The sequence below is a fragment of the Rhamphochromis sp. 'chilingali' genome, assembly GCF_963969265.1.
Source record: "Rhamphochromis sp. 'chilingali' genome assembly, chromosome: 20".
Classification (NCBI taxonomy): domain Eukaryota; kingdom Metazoa; phylum Chordata; class Actinopteri; order Cichliformes; family Cichlidae; genus Rhamphochromis; species Rhamphochromis sp. 'chilingali'.
Genome location: NC_137947.1, coordinates 18,275,781 through 18,291,672, shown reverse-complemented (window position 1 = coordinate 18,291,672; position 15,892 = coordinate 18,275,781). Strand labels below are relative to the sequence as shown.

Sequence of the window (15,892 nt, the reverse complement as noted above, 5' to 3'; positions counted from 1 at the left end):
GTTTCACTGTGTACTGTACCACTGCACATGGTTGGAATGACAATAAAACCACTTGACTTGACTTGAATTGAAATAGAGTATATAAGGCAAAAATAGAGTTTATTTTTGGAAGCCTTTGTGTCATTTCTCCAAGTAGTCTTCAGGAAGCTATTTTGTGGATGCTGACTATCTTTTATTTCATTCTCCATAAAGATGATCACACACTGGTTTTAATAATGTTGGGGTCCATCAGTGGGGAGGTCAAACCATGACCGATACTGTACCACTGTGTGTTTTTCTATCCAGATATGCTTTTACTGTGCTGGCAGTTTGTTTGGGATCATTGTCATGCTGAAAAATGAAGCGGTTGCCAGTCAGATGGTCTCCAGATAGGTGTTCTGGATCATCACCAAAATTTAAATAATGACCTGGGGCTTAAAACTTTTGAACTGTATTGTATATAAAAGTACATTAGAGCTGTACACTACAGTGGAATACAAATATTAAAGTCAAGCATAATTACTAATACATGACAGCAATTCCAAAGTGCTTTATAATCATGGTGCCCAGCAAGAAAATTACATTTAAAACTTTAATGATTAACAGATCAGAGAAAATCATCAAGAACTATCAAAGAATAATTGATAAAGAGAAAGTCGCTTTCAGCTATAAGAAAACATTCAATTAAATTCTCTCAAGCCAGTGTGTTTAAAATCCACTAATGTTGTGCTAATGACTTCCTGGACTGTACATGGACTGCACATTTATTGTTTTTGGCAAGCCAGAGTAAAACACACAGTAGATAGATCATTAATAACCATTTCTAAAGCTATGCTGTGCCATTTTGTATGTTTATTTTAATTAATATATGCTTCATAAGATTGTTGCTAATGTAGGACAGCAACCACAATGGTACAACAACAAAAAGTCTGATTATAACTAACAGGAATGTGATTGGTTAACTGAATACTAATTCTACAATGTTTAGAGATCTCGGTAGCTTCTTATTCAGCAAATCTATATGTAAATGTATAGATTACATAAAAAATATTAAATGTTTACAATACAGTAAAAAAGTATCAAAAATATCCCCAGTATTCCACTGCACTTCTTAACTCCTACCTAGTTTATGATGGTGTCAGCTGGGTAAGTTACATTCAAACTCCTTGAAAGTTTACCGCTGTGGTCCACCATTCATAGAAAATTGGTTTCGACATCTCTCTCAGTATATGTTGGTTTATTCTGGACAGCATATGGTGAGAAGTGGATGTGTGCTATTAACAAGTCCTCTGGTTGGGGTCCCACCCCAGCATGGCTGCTTGTAAATGGCACTCTCTTATGGAGACCAATCACCCACTGGTTAGGTTTCAATGAAAGGGGATACAGTTGGAGTACATAAATATAGCCGTAGGAAGCACCACTAACCATGTGATACTCAAACGACAGACTTTTTGTGGCCAAAAGCCAGATTTCATTCCAAAGATACTCAGCGACCAGAAAAGCTAAAAGCTCACAGTATACAGTGTGTATGGAAATGAAATCTGTGGCAGAGTCTCAGATAGTTTTCAACAAGCACATTTAGCTGAACAGATGAGATGGATGAACCATTACATGCCACACAGAAAACACAGAGGACAACTATGTGATGTGTGGAAAGGGTGCAGCACTCGTTTGGATTTTAATGTGGATTTGTGCCAAACAGAGTCAAAGATGTGTTGAGAGGAACTAGGAGTTAATCAAGAAACATACATTGCTGTCGGTTGCTTATTAAAACCCGATGGCCACAATAGCTTGTGTGTTTGTGTGTGTGAGAGAGGCAAGTGTGAGCACACATTATTGTGTGTGTATATTTCATTGTTGGGGCAATAACCAAACGTAAATGAAGATTATTGCCAAGATTTTGCTTTTCAGATGCCACGTGACTGCAGACTGTGGGATTGTGGGATTCAATACATCTTCTTAAATACTTTTTCCTTTTTAAACTTTATATACACAGTTACTGTAGGTTGACAAAAACGTTATAGATAATTTTTTTTCCATGGTGCTCAATCAGAAGAGACGCATATATGATTAAACAGATGACTGAAGGTTGCAGCGCTAATTATTATTAATTTAAAACAGCTTTCTGGTCTCTTCATAGTTGGGAGAATAACTTCAGTAAGGATACGTGCTATGCTCTGTCTCTTTACATGTAATCATTTCAAACTTTTAACCGACGCGCTGACAGACAATACAGCACTTTAGCATGAGACACTGTACCAAACAGCTCGTGGATCAAATTAGTAATTACAGCTTTGAAGTTCACGCGATTTGAGGAGGAAAAAAAGGTATTTCACATGGCTGACTTTGTCATCATCTTCATATTTGTTCACAGCTGTCACATTGATTCTCCTTATTTTTTGCCGGGAACAAGGGGATATTGTTTGTTCGTTCCAGAGTGAAAGCATGTAGGCACTCAACCTGTCGAAAGCATGCTGGGCTGTGCTGAGCTCTGAACTGGAAAATGCTGGCTGCCTCCCTGCAGTTTTGCACTGTCTAAAGCGCTAGTTCTCGAACATTTTTATGTCACAGTATTCCTGGGAGACTCACATTAGGCCACTGACTAAAATTTAACTCCTATAAAGTCTAGGGTTAGTGCTGAATTGTATTGAATTGAACTATCGTTTTTATTTTTGTCATTCTGATTAATTCTTTTTAAGTAACCTCACCAGATCCCAGCTAACTCCCACCAAAAGAAACTTAAAACTTAAACAAACCACTAGTCCAACAGTAAATTAATGCCAATGCCAACTGTGAGTTGAAACAAGTGTACACTCATCAAAAGAATGGGTGGCTCAGATCAGAAAGCATAATCAACAGGTGCTCCAAAGTAAACACCCGGATGACAAATTGCTCGCGTATCAGCTCTCTTCATGCTAAAGAACATGCTCAAATTCAATGAACAGCCAGCGAGACATTAAACATTAACAGCAAATAATATCTAAAAGAACAATAGCGTTTGATTTGCTGCATCCATGAAATGAACATAAAATGACATAGTAATGAATAATGCTCTCTGGCTTTGTTTGCAGACCAATAGGCTGGCCTTCTACCAAGAACCAACAGCACGTTTCTTTGAACTGGCATTTAGACCAGCAAACACAAATGTTTGCCAAAAAAGAAAAAAAAAACCCGACCCATTCATTTTTCATAATACACCTCCCATTGTGAACGGTGAGGCTAAAACACACATCAAAATGTAGAAGAGCTCTGGTTTTTTTTGGTTTTTTTTTTGTTTTTTTTGTTTTTTACATGCAATTCGCCACATCACGCGTATTACCTGTGGAGCCCCGGACTGAGCTCTATTCACGAATGCATACAAAGCACACAGCACATTCGGCTGCGCCTCGGCTGCTTCTGGTTACGCAGTGTTTCCTGACACCCTGTTTGGAGTGAAGTACCGAGCAGCTTATTAATCAGTGCTGAGAGGTCTCCCATCCATCCAAGCATATGGCGGATTGCCTGTGGAACATTTTAAAGGCAACCAGGTCTATACAACAACCATTAAAAGCACACGGAGCCATATCCCTGTAAATTATTTAGCTGGGAGAGTGTAGTAAATCAGTGTGAGTGTCATATACTGAACATGGCACATGCTGGAGTGAAAAATGCATACAGAGCGACTATTCACACTTGGCGCTGAGCATGGCATTTAAAACCCCATGTCGTCCACCATCTCTCCGCAGCCCTGTCAACTTCAGTCACAACTAATTCACTGAAGTTGATTATGAATGATCCATTTTGGGAATTTGTACAATTGCTCTCTGCTGAGTATTGAGTTTATGTACACTGGAAGCGCCGACTTATGCTACGTTTTAGATCAATGCTTTTCCGCACTGTTATTTGAAAGAATAAGGCAAGCAGAAAACATCTCCAGTACATCATGAATAGAAAACTATATATTTATATATATGTATAAGTGTGTGTGTGTGTGTGTGTGTGTGTGTGTGTGTGTGTGTGTGTGTGTGTGTGTGTGTGTGTGTGTGTGTGTGTGTGTGTGTGTGTGGGAGCATTTTGTGGCGTCAACGGTCATGTGCTGAAAGTCGTTTGTATGTTCAGAAACGCTGCTTCTCGTACAAACCATTTTGTAGTTTAGCCATAATCAGTTTTCCTTCACACAGCTGTTCAAATATTCCATTTGTAATTTTTGAGACAAGTGTTATTCCTGAACGTCAGTGCTTGAGCTCTGGCTTGTCGACAGGCTTCACTGTGACTGACACACTCATCAAAATGAGAATCCTTCTTGCCTGAGGGAACTGTGATACCTGTCAAATGGTGGGTATCTTTTAATGTTCCTGTCTCAAATGCATGTCAGAGCAAATGCCAAGTCATAACATCAGTTATTACCTGGATGTTCAACGCCTGATTCCTCTTATTTACCTAAGGTTTCAAAAGATCCCTTCACTTGTCTTTCTCACTTTCTTTGTGGTGAGACTCATCCCGGTGACAGTTTTTCTATCTACGAATTTTCAGTAGATTTCGTCTGTTTATTTTATGATTGACTCCTTGGGTGTGCGGCTTGTTTGCATGTCTAACGTATGTGTGCTTCTTCTCTCATAACTTTGAGAGCCTTAAAGGTTGATAGCTCGCATTTGGCAGGTTCTACCTTAAAGAAAATGAACTATTACAGATTTTCATGAGAGAAACACTGGCATTGCGTGACCTCGAGCTTCCTCATTCATTTGCTGTCTATAGGGGGAGCCATTAGGCATATGACTGACATATCACCGTTATAAGAGTATAACTTCCAGTCACATAACATACTTGCGCTGAATCCAATCATCGTGCATTTAGATGCTTTATACAATATAATATGTGTTTAAGTTTGTTATTTTAAGTCCAGTCTTTGCAAGTCTTTGCGGCCAAACCAACAGAATAAGCCAATAAGCAAGTCAATAAGTTTGTCTACAAAGATACTGTTTGAAACTTTTCCAGACTTTCCTTTCACATGCTGATTAGTTTTAGCTACTTTTATGATTTTTTAAAAATGCTGTCTTATTTTAATTTTATTTCAGCCTGGGAATTTCATATAAACCCATGTATTATTGTTTTAATGCTTACCTAGCCTTTAGTAGCATTTATATGTGACAACTGTGCCGTAAAATACCTGTCATAACATCTTTTCCTGTAAATGTTTTTATTTTTAATCTGCTTCAGTTAGAGTTTTAATTAAAACATATATAAATCTGGTCTAGTTTTTATTTTCATTTCAGCCTAGGAATAAGACTGAGCTGTCACGATCAAGAACAAGAACTGATTCACCTCATCCCTGTGCTCTGGCATGGTTCTTACTAAACTCTTGCTCTTTGTTTGTTGTTGGCTCACTGTTTGTAGTGCTGGGCTTATAGCATGCAAAGGCGGGCTATAAGCCCGCCTTTGCATGCCTCATGCATGGCCATACTCAGTTAAGGAAGAAGCCATCAAGTCTGAAACAAAAAGAACAAAAATCTGTGCAGTGGAGCAGAGGGGGGGTAAACATGAGGATGGAGGCATTTTGCACGCAGTTTTATTACAGAATTGTCATCTGTCATGTTGGTGCTAATTGCCCACAGCTACATGACTAAACGTATACAGGGCATTACAAAGTTGTAGACTAACACATTTTTAAAGAGTATTGATCCTCTAAATACATGATGAAATCCCTAACATGGAATTCACAAATGATTTAGAGCTATTTTGTATTTCTATTTTCTTTCTCTTGTTTATTTTTTCTAAATGTAATCACCTAAAAATTTGCATGAGTTATATTGTTTACACTACTATTTCCTTTGTTGCCCTCTTTTCCCCTAATGCTATTATCTGGAAGGAAATACAAAAGATTTTTGTCTTGATTGCATTACACGCTAACTTTTTACCCACTAATAAAGCCAACTATTTTAAATAAGCAACCTGTTTCGAAAGCAAAACTGAGAAACTTGCCAGTTCAGCGTTTGCAATATTTTTGCTACACCTTCTGCAGAGAAGAAGACAACAAGAACAAAACACACAGAGAAAACAAATGGATGGTAGGTAATTTGAAGTTCAATTTCACAGTTAACACTAAAATGCATTAAAGCAATAAAAGTGATGCAAGCCCCCATATTTCCTGGGGCTGTGTTGCTGTATGTCTGGCCCAATTTGTCTCCCAGTCAGGCCCATTAGTCTACTGCGCTCCCTTCTTAATACCCTCCGCTCTCCCAAATGCCTCAGATCAATGTGTGATACATCGCAGCATCATCACTTACTGCATGTGGATGAGTTGAGAAATGTCCCCCTTTCCTCTTATTTCCTTGGAGAAGTCTCAATTGAAAGTCATATGAGCAGAAGCACGGGGAGAAGCAGTCTGGTTTGGGCTTGGTGGTGTAGAGCGATGCAGGGGATTGTCGGGTCTGCTGACATGAATGAATTGCTGGAGTAATGTGGAAGCTGGTAATAGTTGAATTGTTTATATCAACATGATAAATTTAGCTCTCATAAATCACAGAAGTGTTATATATTACTGTTTTTTTACACTTGGCTCCAACCATGAAACTCTGGAGGATATCTTAGTGGAGTGTACACTTCCTTGTTTTGTACACAGTAAGTCCTGGGTCCTCTGTGTTCTTTAAATTGGATAATGGTCCAATGGAGTCTCACCAAAAAACTATTAATGACACCATATGGTTCTCTGTGACTGTTTCTGTTTGGAAAAAGTCTGCTGAGGCAGGAAATTCAGCTTCACGCTGCAATGGAAGCAAAACCTAACCGTATCTCTGTGGGCTCCTCATTTAAGTAAGCTAGTCGTCCAATAGCACTGAGCTCTATAATTAATAAGCAATTTACCTCAATGTGTCTGGAAGAGTAATTTAAGGAAACTGCGACTATAACTTAAGCTGACTTTGTTTGTCATCAAATACTGTTAATAGATCAAGGATAATGTTTAAATAACTGCATTCCATTTACATGAAGTACTTCAAGACTCCTGACTATGTGTATGCTACCTCATTGTCAGGGTCTACTGGGGACTGAAGCATTGTTGAGCAGATTTAGTTTCCTTTGTTTTGGGGGTTTTTTTCTGGTATTTCAAGTCAAAATGTCTACAAAAACAAAGGTAAGTTTTGTCCTGCAGTCACTGAAGATATCACTTTCAGTTCAGTTTCTTTATATTTCTTTTAATGCCTGAACAAAAGTCAGTGCTTTGTTGGAACTTAACAGACTCATGTACCGTTGAAAACATAAAGGGGAGGGAAAGTCAGCCACTCCACACCACTGACAGCCAATCCCCACCATCTGCCAAACCCCGTGGAGACCACTGCCAGCAATGTGATGAAGTTTTCTAATGTAACATTTGGTTGAGTACACTTTCTTTTAACTGACTCAATCTACGCCCACTTCACTTTGTTAGTTTCTTTGATAATCCCTCTGAGAATGTGCTTGAGCTTGTTTCACCCAGCCCGTAGCTTTTATGTGTAGGTGGATCAAGCAATAGCGACACCTATGGAGTAAGATTTTCCACTAAAGAACAAGTCATAAAGCCAAATAAGTCACACTCTTTCTCGAAGCCAGCAGTGTGAAAAGGTTATCTAGCCATGTGCTGTGTTGGTGGGTTGTTGTTTTTTTATTTTTAATTGTGCTGTCGATTTTACAAAAAACTATTTTCAGGTTGGTTTCTTTAACTTGCATCATCACATATATCAGCAAACGGAACTTCATTTTCTCTGAAACTAGCTTGTATTTTAGTCGTATTTATTTAAGGGAGGGCTGCTAAAAAAAATTATTCATGCAAAATTAGCAAATGTAGTAAAGCAAAGTCACTTCTCAGTTTTATTCATATTTATAAATGTTTTTGTCACAATGGCAGCTTTTAGAGTAACTCTAAAAGTCAGTGTTTGTTTATTGTAATTTGTGATAAGAATATATGTTTAATGCAATTATATAAATTTAGTTTGATGTTAATTGTTTGTACTTATATTTTTCATACAATTTCTCTCAGTTAAAAAAAACTAAGATAATATTTGTAAAGGGCGTTGCTATTCATTTATTTAAGGTTGTCATTATTTTAAAATATATTCAAACTGAGATGACAGTGAAAGTATTTGCAGCCCACGTCTACTGGAATTATTTGGGATTATTTGTATCAGTGATGGATGTGTGTATAACCACTTTGTTACACTGCTAAGTCAGCAGATCTGTGGATTACACTTAAAGCATTTACAGGATGGGTGGCACCCAGTTTTACGGGTTTGTGCTGCGAGCCTTTTTATGTTGCTTTTGATGATACAGCAGAAGTATCCGTGTAGGCCTAACTTAAACAGCATGACTTTTTATGGAAACAGATTTCCATAAAAACATCAACCCCTACATTGTATCTGCTGCTTATTATGAGTTATGTACACTCCTTATCAGGAGGCATCAAACAGGAGTGGATTGATTAATAACTATATCTTTATCCCATAATAACCCAGACCTAGATTTATACCGTTAGTAAGCATGTGACTCATGGTCATTGGCAGGCCACACCCATGGAAGCGAAATTTAACATTTAAAATAATCAGGGTTTACTCATAGAAAAAGGGAGAAAAGAAGAAGGCAACAATTATGTGGTAGACTGAAACCTCAAAGCATTAAAGTAAATAAAAAATACTAAAAAATTAAAACTTTGAAAGAAAATGTCTTAAAGTCCAGCTAAGAAACATAGCGCTTATAATTGACTGGGTTCCTCCAAAAAAAAATATGAAGGCTTTACTGTGCAGTTTCAAACTATGCGAACAACCTTGTGGTTGTGCATTGTGACTCCCTAAAGACATAGTACTTAGGCACTGCTAATTTCAAATGAAGGCAAAGAGTCCTTTGGAGCTGAGCCCATCCCTGACATTTTCTCTGTTTTTCACATTTATCAGTGGCACACAACAGCCTCATCAGCCCACATACTACTCCAACATATTCCATTAAGGTGCCTGGAATAAGGGTGCATTTCCATAAAATATTCTTTGTCAGAATCAGAAAATGGGCAAATTATCTGAACACTAAAACACCCCGGCGCACTGTAGATCCCAGAGCGGACAGAAATGACCTCAATTAGGCTGTCTAAGCACAAGAAAGTGTCTCACTGGTTAGAGATCTGAGTGGCACAGATAGATCAACACTGCCACTTCTCTCACATCACCTGGATGAGCACTTTACATTTGTAAATCAATGAGGAGGGTAACCACATCTAGAAGTGCTGGGAGGGATTCCTGTCTGCCTTGGCACAGATTTTTGAGAACCAAATTACCTCTATTATAGCTCTCAGTTGGGGACTGCATTCTAGGATCAATCTGTCAGAAAAGGGTGCTTTAGCTTTGATGGATATGACACGTGACCAACGACGATGCTGATTTTTCTTTTCCTTTTTTTAATCTTCTGGATAATAGGCAGATTTAGTATAGATTTACCTAAAACAGTAGATCTGTTTATAACCACTGTCTCTGCTTTGTGTCATGCTGCTTAGTTTATGGCTTCATTACAACAATCGCAAAGCCGTGGACACCTGAACAGCCCATATATCCATAAATCACACCCCGAGATAACCACAGTCAACTGTTCCAGCTTATGACACCTTTAGCTACAATTAGAGTGCTAAGGTGTAGATGAGCTGTATAGGTATGTGTAATGTCAAGTACTATATTCACATGAAAGCTGGTAACAAATACCAGGCCTTTGCTGTACCTGAGAAGCAGGTGTATAATCAAAATATATTTGAAAAATAGCAATCTATACTTGCAAAGCATAACTGCAAGGTATCTGCAATGGCTGCTTAACCATTATTGATAGGCCCCTTTTCTTCCTATCACAGAGAGCTTTTACATTATAATCACAGCTTGATGAAATGACCACACATACATAAAAGATAATAATTGCTTTTTGACTTATGTCTGGCATGGGGTTGAACATTATAGCAGCTTCTCCTTATTGACACAGCTGTTACCCAAACTATAGACTTGCCACTGCAGACTACGGCATGTCTTTATATTGTTCCACACACCCACTAATGACAGCTTTAGTGGTGGTAATTCAGTGGGGTTGAATATGGGGTTAGGTGTGTGAGTCACGTCCTGGGCTCCCCCTGTTGCCAGATGTCCTGCCAGGTTTTCCTGCAGTGTTGCTCCCTCTCTCTCTGAGGATGCAAAGTCCCAACAATCTAAAATGGTTGCTTTAGGTCTAAAACTAGAAAATAGCATGTTATATGTTTTTCATGCTGTTTACATGTTGGAAATATTTTGAGTGGGTGTTTTCCTGTTAGATTGCAGTTTGGACAGCGGACATCGATATAGTTGACCTGACCCCACAGAAGCAGAGCTCTAAGGTCGACTTCAGCAAGGTTGCATGTCTTTTAGTTGAGGAAAAGATGCAACCCGGTGTCTTCCTCAGTAAGGAATCACTTACTAGTTATTTTAAATGTCCACAATAGGATAACCCAAACGTTTTTATTCCAGCTGCCTTACTGTGCATTAGTTTAGAGCCACTCTTGACCAACCTAATGTATAAGAGGCTAAATTAAGAGTTTAATCTGACCCTTGTTTTGAATCAAGGCCCACACGGGACTATTAACGTGCTTAATTGGATCACTGTCAAATAAGTATAATATTAGTGAAATGTTTTATTTAAGTATTTCTGATGTAAAGTGCATATCTGAATTTACTATTGTACTGTAATTTCATGGATTCCTTTTGTTCTGCAGAGCTCAGCGCACACCTAAGCACTTTTAGGCCTTGATGGACAAAGTGAATATGTACTTTAATACTCTGCATGCTCTAATCCCCCATGTTCTCTTTCCTCTGTGTCAAATCTCCACAGTGAGAGCTAGAGAGAGAAGGGGGGGGGGGGGGGGGGGGGGGGGGGTCCTGGGGAGGTGGGAGGGTTGGTAATTCATGCACACATGTGCCTGCCTGTTCCTCTAGTGACAGGGCCAGGGGGAGGGGCACATGATAAATTGCCTTCCACCGGGGACCTCCGAGCACAGCCACCATGATGTGGGTAAAAATGGAAATTGCTCCCTTTCACCGTCATTACATCAGTTTAGGACGCGTGTGGGCCTTATATACACCAAGAGATTTTTTTTTTTTTGAAGTCTGACAAACCGCTGCGCGATAGGCAAGGGACAGCATAGCTGAGGAGGCATTCTTGATAATAACAGTGGTAATTGTAACAGAGCTGGGTCAACGGAATGTCCAAGGGAGCTGAAAGATAACGCTCATGCTTGGGAGTAAACGGTAGCAAGCACACAGCACGTAAAGGCCATTCTTTGTAATTTGGGCTAAAAACCATTTTACTATAACTAATCAGTCGTGTCTGTGTGAAATCAGTTATAGCCCCGGCACACCGACTTTGATTCGTAAAGTTTTTATCCAAAAATAGGAATTATAGCACATGAAAGTTCAAATGCAAGTGAATCATATATAGATTTATGCAAGTAAATCTATATATGAGCGTCATAAACCGAATAAGCTCTAATGCCCAAAAAGAAAAAAAACCCTGAACTATATATATATATATATATATATATATATATATATATATATATGAAATGTTACATTTTTAAATATTCCGTTTATGCGCCTGGCCTTCTCAGATCCAAGACACGCGTTGTGAGTGTTTGCATCTGTATGAAGACCCCACAACTTTGCACAAGTCAGAGTATTTTTAATTACAAATATAGTGGCGTATACAATAGATGCACAAGGTGGGTCAGATTATCAAACGCAAAATAAATGATATCCTCCTAATGGTCATCCAGTCAAAAATACACCAGTTAATAGGCTCCACGTTTAAATGTCACCTTCTTAGAGTCTCCCTCTGTGCTTAGAACTTCATTTCTTTTTATTGTTTTTTTTTAAAGAGGCAACGATTGCAAAAATTTATAGTGCATTAAATTTGAAACCCAGCGATCGATTCACTTCAATTGCCGTCTTTCTTTTTAAGGTTGTAAAACTGATTTTTGTTTTAATATAGATTTATTTTAATTTAGCATTTCAAAACACACATGCTCTTGATTTTTATAAACCGTAGAAAAATCAGCTGTCCTTATCGAGCATTTTGGGCGTATTTCACACACATTACGCAAGCGAACTCCACAAAACATGTCACACCCCGTCAAACAACGTATTGACAAAATTCACTCACAAGCAACCCAACTTATCTCGAATGATTTCCTGTATAAAGCCGGTTCTACCCTCCCTCATACACACACACACACACTCTCACACACACTCCCACTTTAATTCAAGTTTCAAGTCATCTAAAATTTGATGTTCAAAGCTCCCAAGTTTCGTTTATAATGAAGAAAGAAAAAAAGAAAGATTATATGAGTCATGTGAGAAAACTGAAAACATTTGTTGTTTTGCACGATTTAAATTGTTTCGATGACAGCCGGAAAATATAGGCCAGTGTCGGCTTAAATGACCCAATCAGGCTTTCTTAACCCCAATTTTAAAAAATTTAAGAGCCCAATGTTTTGTTTTGTTTTTTTAAATGTCAGTGTAAAATAAATTTGACTCTCGTCAGAAAATGAGGCACACGGAGATATGGAACAGAATTGTTTCTTATTTTTTTTCCAGAATACATACAAAAAAATACCAATTCTCTGTCCATGGTGAACACCTGAAAAATAACGGCAATTTAAAATGTGGACAATTTCTGAAATTTAAGAAACAAACATGCATGTAAATTTTTTTTTCTGCTTCTCAATGAGACATTAAATAAGAACAAATACAATCATAGCAATTCCAAATTAACATCGAAATGAAGACCCCTACTTTAATTAGTATTCTAACATATGTGTGTATGTGTGTGTTTCACTTTAACTAGTTCAGCTTCAACATAATGCACTTTTTGAGTTGCTCAAATATTTTTTTTTTCCATTTGCAGATATTACCGCCTGCTTTTAAGCCGACATATAAATAAATACAGTTGAAGTCCACGGATCCCGCCCTTAAGTTTAGCGCACTTAATATAAAAGTCTTTATATTTGCATTCTTAGTACTATAAACTTTTCAGTCTTTTATTTTCTCCTTCTTCTTCTCACTGATATCCAAGCGCTGATGCTGTGGTGAGTCTCTGGCCGTACAGTGCATAGGGGGAGTAGTAAGGGCCGGTGGCTGCGGGGACAGGAACAGGGGCACCGGGGGTTGGCAGGGGGCTTTTGGAGTACGGATGATAGCGGCTGCTGAGTCCTAACGCATGATGCGGGCTCCTTAAAGCCAAAGTCCCGGGACTCCCGGGGGGTCCTGACGGTGGCATGTGCATATGGCAGGCCATGGCTGCTGCTGCAGCACTGGCCAGCGAAGACGACCCGGGATAACCGGATATCAACTTTTCAGCCCCAGTAAAAGCAGTGTGTGTCCTCAGGTGATTCAGGAGCTCTTCCGAGGTGGAGAAACGCTTGTCGCACGGTCCATTTGCCGACACCCAATTACAAACGTGGGGGAGAGGGTCGTTGGGAAGCATGAAACCGTATGGGTACAGGGGGTGTCCGCTAAATGATGGCGCTGAGGAATGAACGCCGTGTATGGGGTGTGACGGGTACATTAGTGGGTAGCTGGACTTGAGGGCGTTCGCGGCAGCTGCAGCTGCAGAGTCGTGCGTGCAGGAAGCGGTGGCCGCGCCTGCTAAATGACTGGCACAGTGGTAACTGAGGCAGTAAGGGTCTCTGCACAGGCTGGCTGACATGATGGACGGTGGAGAAGCCCCAGCCAAGGGGCTGGATCCAGCCTTACTGCAGCCCAGTGAACTGGCCAGCTGTGCGTTTACCAAGCTCCCTCCGTGGGGCAGGAAGTGCTGAGGATAGCCAGCATAGGCCCCAGCCAAGCTACCTGGGTATGTCATACCAGCAGGAGGCAAAGGAAAAACTGTCTGTCCCGGTTTGTAAGGAGAAACCGGCGCCACAAGTCCTGACCCGAGAACGGATGCGGAGGATACAGAAGTAACAGATGAGGACTCCGAAGAGGAGGTGGTTTTACTGCCAGGCGTCGTCTCCTGGTGTTGGTTCACCTCCACGTTAATTCCACCACAACTCACGCTTATCCTGCTGTGGCTAGTGGTGCCAGAGCCGTCCGTAGAGCCATTTTTATTACAATCAGACTCTTTCTTTTCATCCCTTTCCCCACATTTCCCGTCCGATGGCATAGGGGAGGCTGAAGTGCTGGAGCTGGGGCTGCCTGTCCGCGGTGTAAACGGCTGGCAGGTGGCGCTCGGCACTCGGAAACCAGACTTCTCTCCGCCTGAAACGCCCGAAGACGAGTCCTTCTTATCTGAAGGCTTAGAATAAGGTTTGAAGCTAGATTTGTCATCCACACCAATGTCACTCAGTTTCAAAGGGCCCGATTTAGATTCCTTCTCACTAGATCCATTTGAGGTTACGGAGGATAATTTGGAGGAGGGTGGCGGGTCCGGTTTGCCGATCTGAGAGCAGGTCTGCGCCAGCAGAGCCAGCGGACTTTTCTTGGCATCTAGCTGCAAAGAAGAAAATAAAAAGATTGATAAATACTATTAATACGCATATCTGCAGCTTTGTTTTGAGTACAGTCCCGGGGGCGAACGTTTAATCGGGATATTCCTTGGTGTTTTAAAGCGAATATATAGGTGTAATTATTTATTTAGAGGTCTTTCTTGAACAAAACTACACAAAAAAATAATCCAAAAAATAAACCAAACACATATATGTGTTACATACATATCTATATATAAATAACCGCTTTAAACGCTGGAGCCACACTTGGAACAGGACAGGCGATTTCAGAGAATAAGAGGAACAGACTCCCAGGACGTTTTCACACGAAACAGCATTCCCTAAAAACAAATTCAATCCACGCTTACCTCTATAGGACTGACAGGGGTCGAAGGCAAAGGCTGCAGATACTCCGGGTGCAAAATGTGTCCCGACCGTGCGGTAAGCATTTTCAAGACCTTGATGGGAAGACGGTTCGCTTGCCGTAGTGGATCAGACGGAGGTGCGGAGTGGAGAAAAGGCTTGTTGACGTTCGCTGAGCCTCTATTCCGAGAACTGCTGCTTTCCCACGCTACACAAATATCACTATTTTTTAAGGCAGACGCCGAGGGCGATGTGATCATGTCCCAATTGTCAAGAAATGTAGTGACGCTGCTTTCCACAGATTCATTAAGAAAGATTTGGGTGGAGAGGGAAAAAAAAGCACCGAGCCTCTCTGCCGTGGGGTGAGAAAAAGAATCGGAAAACGCTTCAATAATCGGTAATCCTGGTAGTAACGGAGCAAAAGGCGCGGCAGCTGGAAGGAGACGGTGCGAGGTTATCGCAGATCCGTGTCTGCGTCTTGCACCATGAGCGCTGCGCCTGTGTGTGCGTCTGTGTGCAGGTCCTCGCTCTGTACTCCCGAAGTACGAACTGGTAGAAATTTTCACTTCAAAAGCAGCTGAATTAGTCCGAGATTAAAGCCTTTGCCGCCTTCCAATCAAATGGGACCCTGAGGTGATTGGAGGGTCAAGGGGATGTGACGTTCTCCTCTTTGTAAGCGCCTCTATTTTGACAGCTCGGGGGAGGAGATAGCGTTAAATATATTGGTTAATGTGAACGCTTACAAGTTAGAGAAACAAATAGTGGCGATAAGGACACAACAGCGTGCAGAAGAGTAAATAACACCATAAAAGAACGATCCATACACTTATTATGTTTAACAATCATGAAACATAGTCGCTCTACTCTGGATCATCCATTTATCTGATCTAATATTTGATATATTCAAGTTTTGTTCAGGGGCGAGGGGATAAATGGGACTCAGTTTATTCGTCCTGTTTTCAGTGGATATTTAAATTATTTACTTAATGTTCACTACACATTGATTTTAATCTAGATTTCAGAAGGGATGATTCTTCACTGGTTTCCATGAGCACTTTCATATATTTC

The 15,892-nt window shown here is 40.1% G+C and overlaps 1 protein-coding gene across 1 annotated transcript; it reads right to left on the bottom strand.

Annotated features, from left to right (window-relative positions):
- Nucleotides 1-12,540: 12,540 nt before the first annotated feature.
- znf503 (zinc finger protein 503) lies at nt 12,541-15,462 on the bottom strand. Its single transcript, XM_080868524.1, has 2 exons — nt 14,830-15,462; nt 12,541-14,466 (listed from the first exon to the last, which is right to left on the bottom strand). The coding sequence occupies exons 1-2, from the start codon at nt 15,082-15,084 to the stop codon at nt 13,036-13,038; spliced, it is 1,686 nt and encodes a 561-aa protein (XP_080724650.1). The 5' UTR covers nt 15,085-15,462; the 3' UTR covers nt 12,541-13,035.
- Between the last annotated feature and the right edge of the window lie 430 nt (nt 15,463-15,892).

Bases quoted from the DNA above. Each gene is read 5' to 3' on its own strand.
- znf503 (XM_080868524.1), bottom strand. From the start codon at position 15,084: ATGATCACATCGCCCTCGGCGTCTGCCTTAAAAAATAGTGATATTTGT. The intron at 14,467-14,829 runs GTAAGCGTGGAT...TCTTCTTTGCAG, and splicing joins CCCCTGTCAGTCCTATAGAG to CTAGATGCCAAGAAAAGTCC.